At 37.9% G+C, this 17,415-nt stretch overlaps 2 protein-coding genes across 2 annotated transcripts; one reads left to right on the top strand and one right to left on the bottom strand.

Moving 5' to 3' along the window:
- Positions 1-5,556: 5,556 nt before the first annotated feature.
- Positions 5,557-7,179, bottom strand: LOC126868945 (larval cuticle protein LCP-17-like). Its single transcript, XM_050624972.1, has 2 exons — positions 7,078-7,179; positions 5,557-6,288 (listed from the first exon to the last, which is right to left on the bottom strand). The coding sequence occupies exons 1-2, from the start codon at positions 7,087-7,089 to the stop codon at positions 5,902-5,904; spliced, it is 399 nt and encodes a 132-aa protein (XP_050480929.1). The 5' UTR covers positions 7,090-7,179; the 3' UTR covers positions 5,557-5,901.
- A 7,544-nt stretch (positions 7,180-14,723) lies between these two features.
- Positions 14,724-16,215, top strand: LOC126868949 (endocuticle structural glycoprotein SgAbd-8-like). Its single transcript, XM_050624980.1, has 2 exons — positions 14,724-14,897; positions 15,510-16,215. Exons 1-2 carry the CDS (start codon positions 14,886-14,888, stop codon positions 15,894-15,896), a joined length of 399 nt encoding a protein of 132 aa, XP_050480937.1. The 5' UTR covers positions 14,724-14,885; the 3' UTR covers positions 15,897-16,215.
- Positions 16,216-17,415: the final 1,200 nt, after the last annotated feature.

Genomic DNA, 17,415 nt, shown 5'->3' with positions numbered 1-17,415 from the left:
GAAAGGCGGCACCAGTCGATTCTTTAATTTCAAGCATCGTCAACTGCTGAATTACGGAGCGCTGGATCGACGATTGCCATGTAACGATCGATCGAATCACTTTCTCGCGGAGCCTAGGCCCACGAGAGCAAACACAGGTCGATCGACGACTTTCTCAACAGGATTTTTTATGAGAATCGTCCTCGAGGCAAAGTATACAAAGACACACGTGCGTACGTCGCACTACCTGCACCATGGATGAAAGTGAAATTGATTTTGGCACGGGTTACGTCTTCTAGCCTGCGGCTAGGCGCTCTCTTAGAATGCTCGCGGTATACGCTTATATGTCAAGGTCGTCTTCTACCATAACTTCTTCGTCAGTTTTACGATTTATTTGCGTTGCGCGCTCATTACCGTCTTCGATTCCCCGAGGCTCGACATACTCGCGCGAAGTCGCTATCGATCATCTCCTTTAGAAATTCCTGATGCAACATTTTATTTTATCGGTCGATTTAAAGCGTCTCTTTCATCGTGAATTAAATCGCGAAGCAATGTTCGCGACTCTGGAACGCCATAATCGAGAAAATCTCGCGGATTCTCTTAACTAAGCATTATGGAGGAAACGTCTACGAAAAGATGTCACACAGTCGATAATTAACGGCTCTCGAGTAGAGTATATTAACAACGTTTTATTAATTAAAACCGCTTTATATAATCCGATACTGCTAACTCGCGCGACTGTTTATTTTCGCTATAATTAGTCAAAGATTACGAGGAGAAATACGATTCATTTCGCGTCTCTCGTTTTAACGAGCCATTCTTTGAAAGGTGCAAGAAGTTCAAGATCCGGAAACAACAGGAATTATCTACCTACTAATTACAAAAAAGCAATGTACATGAACAGAGGATAGTTGAATGACTAGAAATATTTCGGTTCTCGAAAATGAAGATACGCAAAATTCCCCTCTTCCCCTGTGCTCGTTCGTTTTTCCTCTAATTTGTAGTTTTTGAAATTTAAAAAAATACCTAGCTCTTATTCTCAAACATCACATTTTCACATATATCATAAAAGATGTATTAGAATATTAAAGCTGTTAGGGAAACAGATATTTCAGGGTACACGTTCATTATGGCTGGAACAAAGGGAATAGGAAGCGTAACGCGTTCGTAACAAGTTGTTTCTAAATGTTATTTCTACCATTAAAATAATGTTTCGGGCCGCCGCTGGCTAGTATACCGGAGTATGTGTATTTTACTTAATACGTTCTTATCCGAACGGAACACGTATGCGCTATCAGCTTTACTACGTGTTCCGCATTTAAGCGCATAAATCCGAAAATTCTGCTCTCGCATAAAATTACTCTGAAATTTCAGCTACCCTTCGTCGTCGTCTTTGGCTGAGAGTTATTCAGCTTGAAGGCATGACGAGCAGCTAGCAGGAGTTCGCTTAAAGGCTTCGTATCTTTAAAGTGTCGCGTTATTTACTTTGTTGCATAACATGACAATGATTTTCCACGCACCTCCCGTTACATAATACGATGGACGAGCCACGAGCCACTGTGTCATTATATTTCAAATGCGTTTGCGCGTGTAGGAAAATTTGAGAGAGCGGGAGAAGACTTTCTTTGCTCCTTCGTTCTCTACCTCTCTTCCTCCCTCGTGTATTGTTTCCTTCTTTATAATCGAAACCTAACAATTCCCTTAATAAGCAGTTGAAAAGATCTTTCATTATTCCTTCTTACTCGTTCTTCCTTTACTATATCCTTATCTTCTTTTATATCGAAACCCAATAATTTATTTGAGGAGAAATCAGAAATATCTTTCTTTTTCCTTCTTTCTCTTTATGTTCTCTCCTTTTCATACTATTTCCGTCGTTTTCGTTTTTTTTCTAAAATTTAATCACTTCGTAGATGAAGTCGTAAAGTCTATCGGGTTTCGTCTTGTACATCTACCTCAGGCTCATAAGCCATCGAGATTTATAACTCGAGATTGTCAAAGAAATTTCGGCTCTTCCCCTCATACGACTCACTTCAACGAACAGATGATATTTAAGAAATGATTCGCTGAATAAGTTTTTATCGCGTGTCGGTTGCGATAACAATGCTCACAGTTGTGCGAGCAACGTTAATCGCGCGAACGATACTCCTTTTTACGTAATCTGTGGGCTCGAACCCAAGACAAACTTAATTACCCTGATCCATGTAATCGATCGATTCTATTCCATGTTAATTTCAATTACTCTACCATATTTCCTAACGCATAGAATTAACTCGTGTATTTACGCTTATATCACGATATTTACGTAAGCCTCAAAACAATACGCAGTCACGCCATCATGATCAGAGTAGAAAAATTCGACGTGAGTCGTTCGACCGATATCCACGACGCTATTCTTGCGACGTTTTCTTGTCAGTGGAATTCCGCGGGTGTCGTGACGAGGAAGCGAAGAACGAGCCGCATCTCGGGCATGCAGACGATAAATAGAAGACTTTCTCCGTTGCTATGTGTCTTTGCTAGGATCGAAGAGCTCGCTCGATACGAGCAATTAGATTTGCCGGTCTAGTTGCGGTTGCGAAATCTGGCCATCCAGCTTGTTGCACGACCTTTGGGACTATTCTGTCCGTGCAATGACGCGACCCCTAACCACGAAGAGGATGCGGCATGATCGCCGCGCCGATTAGATATTTCCAGTTCTCCACTGTTCCGCGTTCAGCGTGTTCCCGACGACTGGAGATTCGTGCAAAGATACTCGTAACCCGCAACTCCATAAAGCCGAATTTACGCTGTTTCACTTTCGAGGAACACGACGAATGAACGATGCTTTCATCCTTGTTTTCATCGGGGATGAAAGCGACACGGTGTAAATTCGGCTGAAGCTTCGAACGTGAATTTCTACGAAGAACGTGCGGATCGAGGGAGCACGGCTAGTTCTTGATAAATGGATTGCACGACTGCGATTGCTAATCGAAGGGTGAATTATGCGTTCACCTTTCGCAAAACTCTCTAACCGCCGTCTATATATTTTTACCGACATTTAGCTGTGTCGCGGATTTACCAGCCTAGCTGAGACGACTAATTCTTCGGTCCAAACGCAGGCTTCCGTACTTTTCGCTTAAAATTAATATCGATATTAAAATTACTTGCCACACGAAAGGAACATCTTACTGCCGATTTTGAGAAACAGAATACAATCGTTCGTTTATTCATTGTCGTTATAAAGAAAATTATATTTCGTTAACTTCATTTTCAGTAGATCGATTTACCGCGTTTCTCTCTGTCGACAAAACTTTAATAAACATCTCTCTCTCCCTCTCTTTCTCTCTCCTCTTATCTTTCTCTTATGAGCGTTATAAAACGTTTATCGCAAGCAGAAGAATCATCCGCAGGAATAATCTCGTACCAATCTCGTAGCGATCAATTCCACGAATACCATGCAGTAGCTAACCGCAGTTAACAGATTGACGATTTAATCGGCTTAATCGACGATACGTTAAATATGGAAAATAACTAATACATTAATTCCAAGGACATCGTCCGAGTAGTTGCGAAGACTGGTTTCTCGTTCAAATATTGTTCGCTTAATTAGTTGTTTCTTACACGAAGTGTTCAGAGGAGGGCTACATTACGTAGTTCCTTTATAACTACGATAGAACTTCATTTGTTCGTCGTCGAGCAAACAATTCGCATAACATCACACGATAGGAGTTCGTTGGTTCTTCTCGCTGATTTCAAGCTAATTTTCCTAGGCCGATGAACGCGAAACACACTGTACAAATGTTTCTTTTAGAAAAACAAATATACGAAAAGGCACGTAGCGAAAAAATTTAATCGATTCCTTCTTGCTCGTTTCGATTACGAACGTTCGCTTTTTAAATCCTAGACGACTTAGTTACTTCAGGTTAGTACACTTTACCGCTTATATCGTTATAAATTACGAGTCTGTATACCGTCTAAAACGGTACGGAATTCTTTCGGAAATCTCCAATTCCTTGAAGATGAAATAATACAGGGTGGTTGGTAACTGGTGGTACGAGCGGAAAGGGGTGATCCTACGCGAAAAAAGAAGTCGAAAATATAGAATAAAAAAAATTTTTTTTTTAATTTTTCCATCGAGACAATAAAGTACACGCGTACCGAGCGAAAATTCAAAGTCGATTTTCTCGAAAGCAAAGCCTCAAACGAACAATTTTTATTCTATATTTTCGACTTCTTTTTCGCGTAGAATCACCCCCTTTCCGCTTGTACCGCCAGTTACCAACCACCCTGTATGTTACTTAAATATATCGATACAAACTATCGTGATACGCTGATCCACATAATGGCAAAACCATCGTCGGAAACGATCCCCGAAAAGAATTTTAATCCGTACGTTATTTTCATTCTCTTTTTCACATCGTGTCGTACAGGTGAACTCCAACCGTGACCGTATTAATTATAATTCCAGCGAATAACGCGCGTCACGTGAAACACGCGCGACTTTCGTGGAACTCGCCTTTTTCCCTGTGCAGCTATGCATCACTGTCGTTTTATGCGTAATGTGTGACAACTCTGAACCGATGTCGGTCAGTGGTTAATGACGTCATCAGTCTCGTACGCCGAACACGTCCGTAGGACATAGCAGCCGTATATCTCTTGCTTGGATCCCTGGTTTCCTTCATTTTTGTTCCTCGCTCGTCGTTCGTTCGTAATTGAGACGAACGCGCGGACAACTGTTTCGGAAATGGAGCTCGGCACGTAAAACGCATTCCGATTCTAATTTTTGGAAAGTAATAATCGATAATCGAACAATTTTGAAAATAATTTTCCATTCGACAGAACCGCAAGAACGAGATTCTCTTTGTCGATTATAAATCCGATTATTATGCGAAACTCGGTCGTGCAATAAAATTCAATTATCACGAATGCTCCGTTGCATTCGCTCTGCGTATCGTGCCGATCATTCTGTTTACGCTTTTCGATCATCGCACCCCTGCAACCACATCGATTCGTCAACTCGCGTTTGCTCGGTCACCACACCCTATGTAAACTTAATTAGTTTCAATAATCGATACGATAGAACTGCATTTATTTGAACTCGTCGGCGGGGCAAACGAATTGTGTCTTCGGTCAAATCTATGAACTTCAAACTTCGCGAATTGCCGATTAATTTCCATCATATTCTTCTTAATAATTTAGATAACTATTTTGATATTTGCCTCGGTGATTATTATCTAAATCTCCAGCTTTGTTTACCAACGACGTTTATACGTGACGTAAGCAGCGTTAATCAGTTCCTCGAAGAAAGATCCGACTAATCCGCATGAATAATCAAATCCATGCGTCTAAACGCAAGGGTAATTTATCACCCGATTATGCAATTATGCGGTATTGTTCTATGATACAGAAGCCACGCGTTATACACGTATGTTACAAAATTTGACGTACATACGTAAACGGTAAGACTAACTTTCTCGGTGTATTAAAAATTATTCGACGTGTGTTTCTTCGTAAAAAAAACCGACTGGCAGTGAGATACGAGGAAACAACGATAAACGAATAAGAGAATGAGAATGATCAAGAACCACGAATCTCGTAAGATCAGCTTAAACGTCTAAACATTTATTCCACGATACAATTGAGACCGACATATTTTACACAGATATTACGTTGTATATTGATGCTAGTAACGATAAGTCGTACAGCATCGCTGTATCCGTCTTAAAACATAAACGTCAAGTGACTTTGCGTTACAGTTGTTACACGGCTATCGCTTACGATCGTTATAACGCCGGGCGAAGATTCGATGACGAAAATGGAGAAAGTAGGTGAAACGAGTCTATAAAAATACACTGCATCGTGACGAGTAGTAAAACGTTCGCACTTGACTCGTATCGTCGCGTCAATTATGTCCTATCTCTACTGTACGATCCGCGTAACGAGCGATCAGCGTGCATTGTCTTGTTCGGGGTGTGCGGCGATGTATTCCAGGGCTTTCAGAATTCCAGCTGGGATCGGATGAGGGGTTGGAAGGTGTTCACCCTGTGGCTGGAAGCCATTCTCGTCGGCGACGTAGCTCAAGGCAATAGGAATCCCGTCAACATCCGAAAAACTGTAGGATCCTTGAACGACGATCACCGAATTCGTGTCGTTAACTTGTTTCAGTTGACCGTGTTCCTCTACCTTGATGCCATTTCCAGTCTCGTAGTTGAAAGCGTACGAGCCGTCTGGGTTGGGTCCATCGGCGGTGTACGCCAGGATCGAAACCGGTGTGTTATTGTCCACCGGCGCGGCGAACGAGGAAACCGCGACGATGGCGAGAACAGCGCAAGACTGGAAAACAGATTTTTTATTGCAATTTTATGGTTATGGATGGTTATCCGAGATTGATTAGTCGATGACTATGCGAAATAAATTTTAAGAATTTGCGAATAAATTTGGTAGAAGTAAAACCTTTGTGCGTGCATCGCGTAGCCTAAAGTTGGTTAATCGTTGGTTAATTTGTAACGATAAAGTAAATGCGTTATACACAGAGAGCGAACTTGATTTTATAAATTGCGACGATATGTGAACGATACATAAGCTTGCAGATTATAAAATCGATAGGCAATTATAATAAGTAACAGATAACAAGCGATTTGTAGAATTACGAGGTTAAATTTCTGCATAGATTATATTTAATTGTGAATACTCTTCTCCCGATTTCTCGGTGAAAATTTCAAGGAAAATAGTTGCCGAGTACGCGGAACGTTTGGTCAGTGACATAACGTTATATAGTTTACGACGTTTAAAAGATATAATAATTTGAAGGAAACGACCGTAAAACGATGAAACGATAATAAGGAAGAACTACAAACTGTAAAGATATTATATGCCGTATATAAATAAAAAAGGATATAGGACACCGCAACAAGAAAACCGATCAGAAAGCAACGAATCATTTGCAAGAAATTTACTTCGAAATTTTAACTGATCGTTCAAGTTCACGAGTCGAATAATATACGATAAGAAAAATCTTTGCAAAGCGTTCGACATGAAGGTAATAAAATTTGTAAAACGATAACACGATCTCCGCGACAGCCTGGGTGGCCCCCATGCATCTGGATATCGTGTGGAACTCACCAAAGCGTTCATGTTGATCGGAGTTGTTTTCTGGTTGTAAAGAGCTAGTCTAATGGACGCGTTTATATAGCGCTGCCGAAACCTTGCAAGGTGCGAGGACCTCTCTCTCATTGATAGATTTCTGGCCGAGGCTTAGACACCGGCAAATATTACGAAATTTTCAGACAGGGGTCTGCATAGGGGGGCGACCAGAGTGCTGACCACAGTACAGACGCGCGATGTCTCCTCAACGCATAACACCGTGTCCCTGCGACATGTTCATGAGTCTTCCTGGAAAAAATACTTACGTTTGCATCGGCTTGAGAACTCGCGGTTGAAGAAAGTTTCCAACCACTGTATTACGTGAGTATAATATAGATGGTTAAATTAAAAGAAAATAAAAAAAAAAGGTTTTAAGCTTTCTTGCAAGTATCTTAAAGATTAGAAGAATATCAAATTTATGTGATATTGTTACAACGTTACTTTGAAAGCACGATCGCGTCTGGTCGACGCAAGAGCAGTTAACGCGGGCGAGAAAAGGGATGTATATTATCGAAGGGGTTGATACGTGTTCGTACGATTCGTGCGGAATGTCGAGTAAGAGCGAAGTTTAGTAATCTGATCGTTAATATTATCGCGAGTATCGGTACGATTAAAGCGTAGTTGCAACGCTTCGGTTTATGTTTTTCCTAAATTCTTATATAATACTTTAAATAGCGCGTCGCGTTCCATTGTAACGTAGGAAGTACGTGAAAAATTCTGGAGAATTTTTGGAAATTCTATAAGAATTATTGCTTAGAGTGTTTCTAAAAGTTGAGAATGTTCGATCGTGCGTACAGTTGTAAAATTGATTGTAAAATTCCCATTCTTAAGGAAAGGTTCGAACATTTTTACGTTTCGCGTAAAAGCACTCAAACTGGATTAACACGAATAAAATTGAATTCGGAATGTTCTTTGAGCTTAATCGCAGCGTATTATGCCCATAAATTTCATAATGAGATACTTATTCGTTGCTATTCCATTAAATAATACAGGTGTCAAAGTCGTTATGTTTAAATGAGCTCTAAATTCGAATATTAATTTATTATTATAGTAGTTCGTAAGACTTTATTCATAGAATCATAAATCCCTTATGGGTATCTATAATCATCGATATCAATGACAGTTAATAAATCCACTATTCTTTCTAATAAAGCTATTTTAACTTTATTTCACGCGTTCTAACGGTCTTTTGTAAGTTTTAACGAGAAATGCACATTTCCAAAATTCAGCATGGATTAAAAGAATAAGAAATGGCGATTGGATCGCGTGTCATATTTTTAAATGCTTTTTCAAGTTTGCACGTAAGGCGAATCCGTAAAAGGCTTTCCATATATGGAATACATTTTCGATGCTTCCATTGACCCGGTGATCTCTTTGTGCGAATTTTCGTATTTCGCGTTGATTATAAATTCAGCCGTGTAACAAATCTCTGGAGCCTTGGCCAGACCACGTGAACCGAATATATAAGTTAATCTATCTTCATCGCGGCAAGGGGATCACTGTTAAATTCTTTCTTATTTAGGAAGCATCTCTGACGTCTCTCTGACCAACTGCATACACACAGACATAACGGTATTTACTTATCAAGGCATACAGTTTTGCGTTGCTTTTTTCTCTCTCAAACTGTCATAAATTTTTCGCGTGGTTCTACAATTTGTTTTGTTAACTCTATTTTCTGTTCTTTATACTCTGTTTTATTTAACGCTTTTCAGTCATCTATGCTACGTTTCCAATAATCCATCTCTGTTTAGTAAGTTTATTCGTTGACGAAATGAATCACGAAATTGTGATTGCAAACATGAAATCCAATGACATTTCGATGCTATCTTTATAAATTTTTAAGGTATGTATAACCTTACTTCTTCATAAATTTTATTCATTACACTATATGTGTACTTTATATACTTGTATAATCGTATATTTAACAAGAAACCATTCGCAGCATAATAAAAAGTGTCTCCTGATCCGTTTGTACATCACACGTGGCAAGCGCTGTTTCTCATAATTACGCACTAATACATTATATTTATACTTCTTTCCTAGAACTGTTGCGTTTATTTTTAATTAAATCCTATATGTAAAAACTAGCAGAAGAGTAAAAAGACTAGCATAATATTATCGAGTCTAAAATTTATAGACACGTTATCTCAAAATCAAATTTTTATTTCATTATTATTCCGCTATCGCGTATTTCCCGCGTCTCTTAACCACTATGTAATACTCTTTCTTTCTTCTTCTTCTTCTTCTTCTTCTTCTTCTTCGTCTCAATAAAACCTTGCCTTGAACAGTTACACGCGTCGAGATACGTTTTGTCGCAGACGGTATCTCAAAATCAGAAGCTAAATGATCGAAATGAGAAATTTAACTTCCATTAAGAATTCTCGCTTATCTGCAGATTCTGATCTCTGTTCGCGATCCAACGAACCTAAACGAAAGCGTGAATTCCGCTTCTCTCGCAACTACGCGTCAAACGCACAGTGACATGGTTAAATTGTTTGCTCTTGAAATTTCGCCGTTAAACAGCGAAACTTCATTTCTCTTTCGTGTTACGCCTACATGCCGTACAAATGCACGTCGTCTTATGGTTCTGTAATTCGGCAATAAATCTTCGCGCGGAGAAAAGGATAGGAGAGAGGCAAAGGATCGCGCGCAACAGATGTGAACGCCGAGATGTCCTTATAACCCACGGCTATCGGATTTCTTTTTCTAAGGTTACGCGAAAACGAAGGTTTAACAAAAATTTGGTAATAGGTCAGCCTCCTATGTTTGGTCATTCGAAATTTGGAATTTGATCCTGCGAGGCGATTTGGTTGATAATGAACTTAGTATACGACGTGAAATCGTCTTTTTATCTATTTCGCCATATTTACGAAGATCTATGACTCGCTCTTTTCTTTTTTTCTATTTCTATATCAAAGATTCGATTGCGAATGTTGCATAAAATTTACAAGCTATCTTCGCTGATTTTTACTTGATCGGTAATCAATACGCTTCGCTTCTTCGTCTCGGGAGACGCGGTGAACGATGGAAGCGGACACTGGGAAATATGCTTTTGAGTCATCTACCAGTTTCTGCGTATGATTATTCGCCAATCTTCGTTTTACCGTCGGTAAGATAGAAAGTTAAATCTGGTTGCAAGTAGCAAAGGGGTCGAGGGAAATTAAGCCAACGATTTCTTCGAAATTTTAGATATTTTTAGCTTCCGTGAGAGAAAAGAAAGGCTTCGGTATTTTTAGGATTAGAAGAAACTGAAGCTTGTTAAGTTAATTGAAACTTGTGCTTTTTCATTGATTTTTGTTAATTTTAATCCATTTAAATATGTTTTCTTTTTTTGCTTGTTTATTATATTAGAAATCCAGAGTCGTCCTTCTGTTTCACTACAGCCGTCTCATTATTAATTGTCTCTCGAGTATATTTTCCCTTAATAATATTTACGTATGAGTTCTATTATTGGAAGTATAAGAGTTGTATTAATATTTTTTTATTATTTGTATTAGTAATTTCTGGTATTAATAGCGTTATCATTATTTAAATATTATTTGTCGAACATGCAATTCCAACTGATTCTTTCGATACAATTATTAAAAGAATTCAATTGGAAAGAAAAGAGTTAATCTTAGTGATGATTATCTAAATTCTCAACTATTTTTGTAATGATATTCAGTTATTAAAATAGCTTATTCCTTTCATTATAAAACAGACAAAACGATTCTGTAACATCTACAAAAATTCCAAATAGGGAAAAACAGCTTGCTCGATGAGAACATGAACGTTTTAAATCTGACATCTTAATATTCAGCTTCTGCTTTTTCCTAGGATTTTAATTAACGATTCGTAAAGCACCTGGTTTATTACCGTTATTATTTCGAAAAAAAAGAAAAAACGAGAAATTCGTTTCTGTCAAATCTTATTCCGATACTGATGATTCCTAAGGCTTTTAAATGTTCTTCGTTTTCGTATTATCGTGGTAACGATAATAAGCATGCTATAAATTACCTTGATACGAGAACGAAGTTGCCAGAACCTAGCTTTTAAGGAAAAAGTGAATGGATCCCAATTCATATTCCTGTCATCCCCCAACATGTTATAAACCACTTAACGAGAAACCTTCGTGAGAATTCCACCTACGACCCTGATTCTCTTCGTGGTAGAACCTGCACGGCCTATAATTTCACCTATATACGAGACCTGACGCGTTAAATAATTATCACTGAACTTAAAAAAATGACAAATAAATGTACCATCAAATCGTCCTACTAAGATGCAATAAAGATTCGAAACTCTTTCGAACACCTTTAAAACAGATTTTAAGAATTTTTAGATGAATTTTAATCGTGACAACAATTACAAACAAGTCGATAGAGATATATGTATGGCCATCCCTGTAAAGAACGAATGTCTGTTAGAATTTTTTTTTTTTTTTTACCGACACACACTTTTATATAAAATCGGATAATTTTGTATATTGCCGATATAACATAGTCACAGATACTTTTTACTATCTATACTACTACTATCTTTACTATAAATTACTATCTTTTGTTCGTTTTTTTAATTGACTGCAAGTATGCAAGACCGATACTGATACAACGGTAAAGCACCGTTTTTATTGCGGCAGAAAATGCAAAATACCAAAATTCGAGTCGTATATTTGAACTTTGTCCGTTTTTTATGTATATTCGTGATGCATACGTACTATCCGTTTCGCTATCCTTGAAGCTGACATAATCTGGCGATCATACATAAATTTTACATCAGAATTTATCAGCCCAAATTTGATTAGCATCGACAAAACTTTATTTCGATCTCAAGATTATCTTTCTTGGCACGGCGGAATATCCCACGAACACGTACCTCGACAACCTGAATTATCTCTTTCTTCGGGAAACAGTTCAATTTCTTGTTGCACGAGCGCAGCTATAATTTTTTTATCTACATTGTACAAGTACAATTGGAAGAAAGGACGATGATTCTGGGTGCCGGTTATATCACGTACATTTTCAGAGTTAAGCGTACGGCTGAAAATTGATAAGAGAATCGTGGAAGACAATTTCTCATGGTCGTTAAGTCGTAATAAAGGCGGAGGTCTCGTTGGACGAAGATCCACGGAATGGAAGTGATAAATTATCATAACTCGTCGTATGCGGCTCCTTAATCGTTGGCTATGTAACTTTCGTTGAACCAACTAAAGGGAGTTCGGCTCATTCACCTTGTGAAAGTAAGAATATCGTGTAGTATTTAGGTTAGCGAGATGAGCTCCTCGATACGAATTACGATGTCTTCTTCGTCTTTCATTGCGTGCAAGCCGAGCGGGACCTACTTGGAGCACGTAAAACCGGAAAGAATCAAAGCGTGAGCAGGGAGGACCGAAGGCGTTTTAATTATCGTGCCTCGTAAATTGTCTCGACGAAGATAAGTGTATTTATTAGTAATCGAGCAACGTGTACCGGGACACGCATATAACTGGCTGTTTTAATAATTCTGTAATTTATCTCGTATAATTCATCCTGTCATATTTGTTTCTTCGTTTTTCGGTCTTCGTTCTTTCTCCTTCTCGTAATTCTACGTTTGTTAAATACATAACAAGTGAAATTACTTTCACCACGTTGTACTGTTCACTGCTGTTATTAATCGGGATAATTGATAACTGAGCGCGACGAGCGAACGATGTTTTAATACAACCGTTTGGCGATACGATGGTATCTTGAAATATCTGGAATCTTATAGGCTCAAATTGAATCGCGTGTCAAGATCTATAATTTGAATTTATTAAATATTTTAATTAATCATTTAAGTCATCAAGTAGCTCGCATATATTTCCACGAAGATCCAAAGATATATTTGGATTGAGAAATGTCGTTGTTAGTGAAAGATGTTGCGTCCCTGCAAAGATGGAATCGCTTAATTACGCGCCACTTAATTATTATTCCAACACAGCGTGGATCGAATGATTTAAAACTATGAAATTTTTAGCTGCAGCAGAGAACTAAAAATAACTAAAAATAACGTTGTAACGATCGTTCTGCAGAGATTCATCGATTCATTCGCTTCCCCTTAATCGTTGTTTTACAAGAAATCGCACTTTGAATCGCATTTCGAAACATCGACGAATACAAAAGAATTGTTTACATATGCCGGTGTATCGTGATCGCTACGTACAATTTTTAACGAATTAAGAGATAACAAGTTCATCGCGTTTTCACACGTACGTATAAATTTACGTTGTAAACGTTGTTGACGTTAATTTCATCGATCATACTTACAACATAAGATGTTCAACCGTTTAACGTATCATCATTTTCTCGTTATTTACTTGCACTAGCATGCGAATAATTACGATAATCGTAGAATAATTATGCTACCGATACCGCCGTATACGATTTGCATAAATGCACTTAAACCGATCATTTGATAAACGATATATACGTAGGTTGATATAATATACCTATTTATTCGTCGAGAAATAAAGTTACACCATTTTACATACAAATTTCTTAAAAAGATACTTGCGATTTAAACGGTTATTTCTTCGGTATAAGAAAGTCGTCAAATATCTCTAACTATCCCATTACGTTGAGATAAAATGTCGTTTCACCGGAACTTGAATTTCACGAATTAATGTATCGTCCATCAAATGTGATCCTATCGTGAATTTTTCAGTAAAGAAGTGAGAAATTTTCTATAACATGCGACTAGGAAATGCTTTATAATAACAACAATAAAGTTTTCTTCTAATTGTCGGCACGAATAATCGAAATATCCGCACGAATTTAAATTTTTATCGAGACAACTGACAGAGTGCAACGTATCAAAACGAAGAAATGTTATTTTTGATAGAAAATAAATGCAATCACATTTATTAATAGTAATTTACGTTCGAATTCTGAATAGCCTAATTTATCAATTATTTCGTTAAAACTTTAGAGTATAAAATTTACATAAATCGAAGTATGAAGATCGTTGTACTGGAAGACGTAACAAATTTTATGTTGCGGAAAACAGCAATATTCTTTTCCGTAACTGTATGTACAGGCGATCAAAACGCATGAAATTTATGCATTGCAAGTGCCACGAATTTTGCAGTTTACTTTGACCAATTTCGGAATTAAAGGTTCTGCGTGTTACAAATTCGCCCCACAGCCTTAAAATATCGAAATACCGTAGATCTGTTATATAACGTTACGCAAGTACGCAAATGTGCCGAAATCTACACTGCAAGATTATATATATTTCGTCATAAACGAAGATGCATTCTGAAATATTTATGAGATCAAATTGATTTTACCTTTATCGATCGATGCTACGTAACAACCACTTGTTTTGAGCACTTTTAACGAAATTTCGTCGTCCGATACGAAATTCCGTTTGAATAAAAATTTCATTGAGAATATATCGTGTCTTCGCATTACACGTGTCTTCCTAAAAAGATATCGAGTTATTTGTCATCGACTATTCTGCATATCCTAGGCAGGGCATTCAGAAAATGCAAAAGATACAAGGCTTACCTTACAACTTCGACTTTCGGATCAGCCAACCGCTTTGTTATCCTCGGGCCACGTGTCTGGATCATCCGCAAAATTTGAAGGTGCCCTGTTCACAGAGTGGGAGAGAAAGGGATGGAGGGGGATTAAATAAGGCACCGGCTTGCCAGAAATTCACCGAATGTTCAGCTGATGGATATATAAAGGGATCCTGTGCCCCATGTTACGAGTCAGTGTAGTTTCCTCCTTGTGGAAGAACCAGAATTTCGCTTTCGAGACTAAAAACAAAAAGTCCGAGGTATCATCATGAACCAGTTGGTGAGTTCAGTAACAGTGCCTGTGCATGGTGTTCGGTTTCATTTTAACGGGTGGTCGGTAGATATGAAATTTTAAGATTCGATGTTATATCATAACGCGTGGTACGGTGCCATTGCGTAATTACACGATCTGAGATGACCGGTGTGTCCGGGAATATTCAGAATATCCGTATGAAAATTTCCGAGAAGTAATAAGCATATAGAGTACCGCTTATTCCTAGAATTTCTTGCTCCGACATAGTGTTACTGCTTTTATAAGTGGGATACTAAAGTATATATTTTGTTACTCTTTTTCGTATTCAAATTCAGCAGTTACGGAGAAAATTGAGATCATCGTTCGTTCGTTACACGACTATATATTCTGTGAATTTCTAAAAATTTTCTACGCTGTTTATAATTAGAATATTCCATTCGAAATTAATCATCTTCTATCGTAGATTGCGCGCTTAGACCAAGCAATTGAATTTACGATTACGAATTTACCAACACGATCTAATGTTCCCACTTCTTTGCTCTAAACGCTCCTTTGCAACACGAGTCCATTGTACTCCTAGCCTCTAACTTGTTTATAAGTCAAATATTGGATTATTTTAAGAAAATTCGTACGTTTCAGACGATCGTGTTATGCGCCTTCGCTTCCGTGGCAGCCGCCGTTCCTCTGGGTGTGTACTCTTCTACCACGCCGATTCCCATTCTGAGGCAGAGCGCGGACGGCCCAAATCCAGACGGAAGCTACAGTTACAGTTACGAGACGGCGAATGGTATCCAGGCACAGGAGATCGGCTACCTTAACTACCCAGGCACCCAGGCTGAGTCTCGCGAGGCTCAGGGCAGTTATAGCTACACCGCGCCAAACGGTGAAATTATCCAAGTGTCCTACGTGGCTAACGAGAACGGATTCCAACCCCAGGGTAGTCATATCCCGACCATTCCACCCGCTATTCTCAAAGCACTCGAATACATTGCCGCCCATCGGGAGGAGCATATCGGTGCTCAATGAAAGGAGACAAACGTGGATCCGTATACGACAAGAAGATCGGTCTTCAAGCTCCTCGACGTTTATATCTAAACCAAAGTCGAGGATGTACGAAATGGAAACGTTGTTCTTTATTCGGCACGATTCTCGATCATTTTAGTGGCATTTTGAGTAGAAATTCGTTTACGAATTTTCGGATTCGGAGTTTCCAGGCTCGATTCGTACGTTAGCTTTGTATTTATGCATACTGCTTACGATTCAGTTTTTTTGTATTTTAAATAAGGAGATTGTAAGAGAACGTTAAGGAGGATTACTGTAAATAAATTGTACATTGATACCTTTATCTTTGTTGTTTTAGCGATCCAAGAGAATATTTTACAGTATCGCTTACGGACCTTGTTTATCATTTATTAGTATTTATTAGAAGTACGTAACAATTGGAGTTATTTTAATTCTAATTTGGTCCGTTGCCTCTCGGTGTTATTTTGATTCACCGTTATTTCTTAGAAAATGGTAAAGCCAAGAAATGGAAATCAAAGATGTTTCGAGTGAAGCAATTGAAGGTAATTAATCTTCCGTGTAACTTTCCCTTTCCGTGACACTAACGATATTTTCAAGATGCTTGAATTTAATTAATTGATTTTTGAAAGCTGATTTCGCTTTTCATCTTCCTTTCATTTCCTTAAATAACTTCACAAGCAAAACTACATCAAGAAAGACCATAAACGAGCAATACCAAGTATCTAAAATATCTTCTTAAAATGACAATTCCCAATTCTGTATGAAATTATTTCGTTTAATTAATAGTCTGATACATTTTCCATATTAGAATTATTTTATAAGCCTTATAAGTCTTACAATATAAGGAACATAATACTGATTTACGATTAAATAATATCAGCACATTTTCAAGATCGAAAGCTCGTAGAAATATCATAAACTTTTTAAGAAATATTCGTATCGATAAGCAAGTTTAGTGTGAAAATTAAAAATTAAAATCTAAACTTTTGTCGACATTCCCTTTTTTTAATTACAAAAAATGCGCGACTAAGCATCACAGAAATAGCGATTCCCTTAAATTCCGCCCAAGCTATGCAACGCGTGTTGTGAGTTTAAGTATAAAGTTGCACGTGCTTATTCAATTGCATCCATCGCCTTTTTGTGCTCTATGTCGATAAATTATTTTCTAGGTAACACGTAAAAGTGCTTCTGTGGAGCGTGCAAGCATTCAATTCTGTGCGTGTTTGCGATACGGATAAAGAAGCGGAATTTTTTCTCGATATACATATGTATATTAGCGTGTTTATGAATTAATAAACATCGTTCGACAAAGAAAGTAGAACGATCAAACGCCATTAGGAAAATCATTAACATACGAAGAAAAAGACTAATACATAGAGAAATCGACAATAGATTTTTAAAAAATATATAGATAATTTTCACGGTAATAATTTCCTACGTTTATTCGTGAGACCGTAACACGTCGATGGTTAAACAAAGTTCCTCCATAAAAATATTTAGAAGCGAATTGAAGATGAACGAT

This window comes from Bombus huntii, chromosome 8 (genome assembly GCF_024542735.1).
Source record: "Bombus huntii isolate Logan2020A chromosome 8, iyBomHunt1.1, whole genome shotgun sequence".
Lineage (NCBI taxonomy): Eukaryota > Metazoa > Arthropoda > Insecta > Hymenoptera > Apidae > Bombus > Bombus huntii.
The sequence above is the reverse complement of the archived record's forward strand: the minus strand, read 5'-3'. Positions and strand labels throughout refer to the sequence as shown.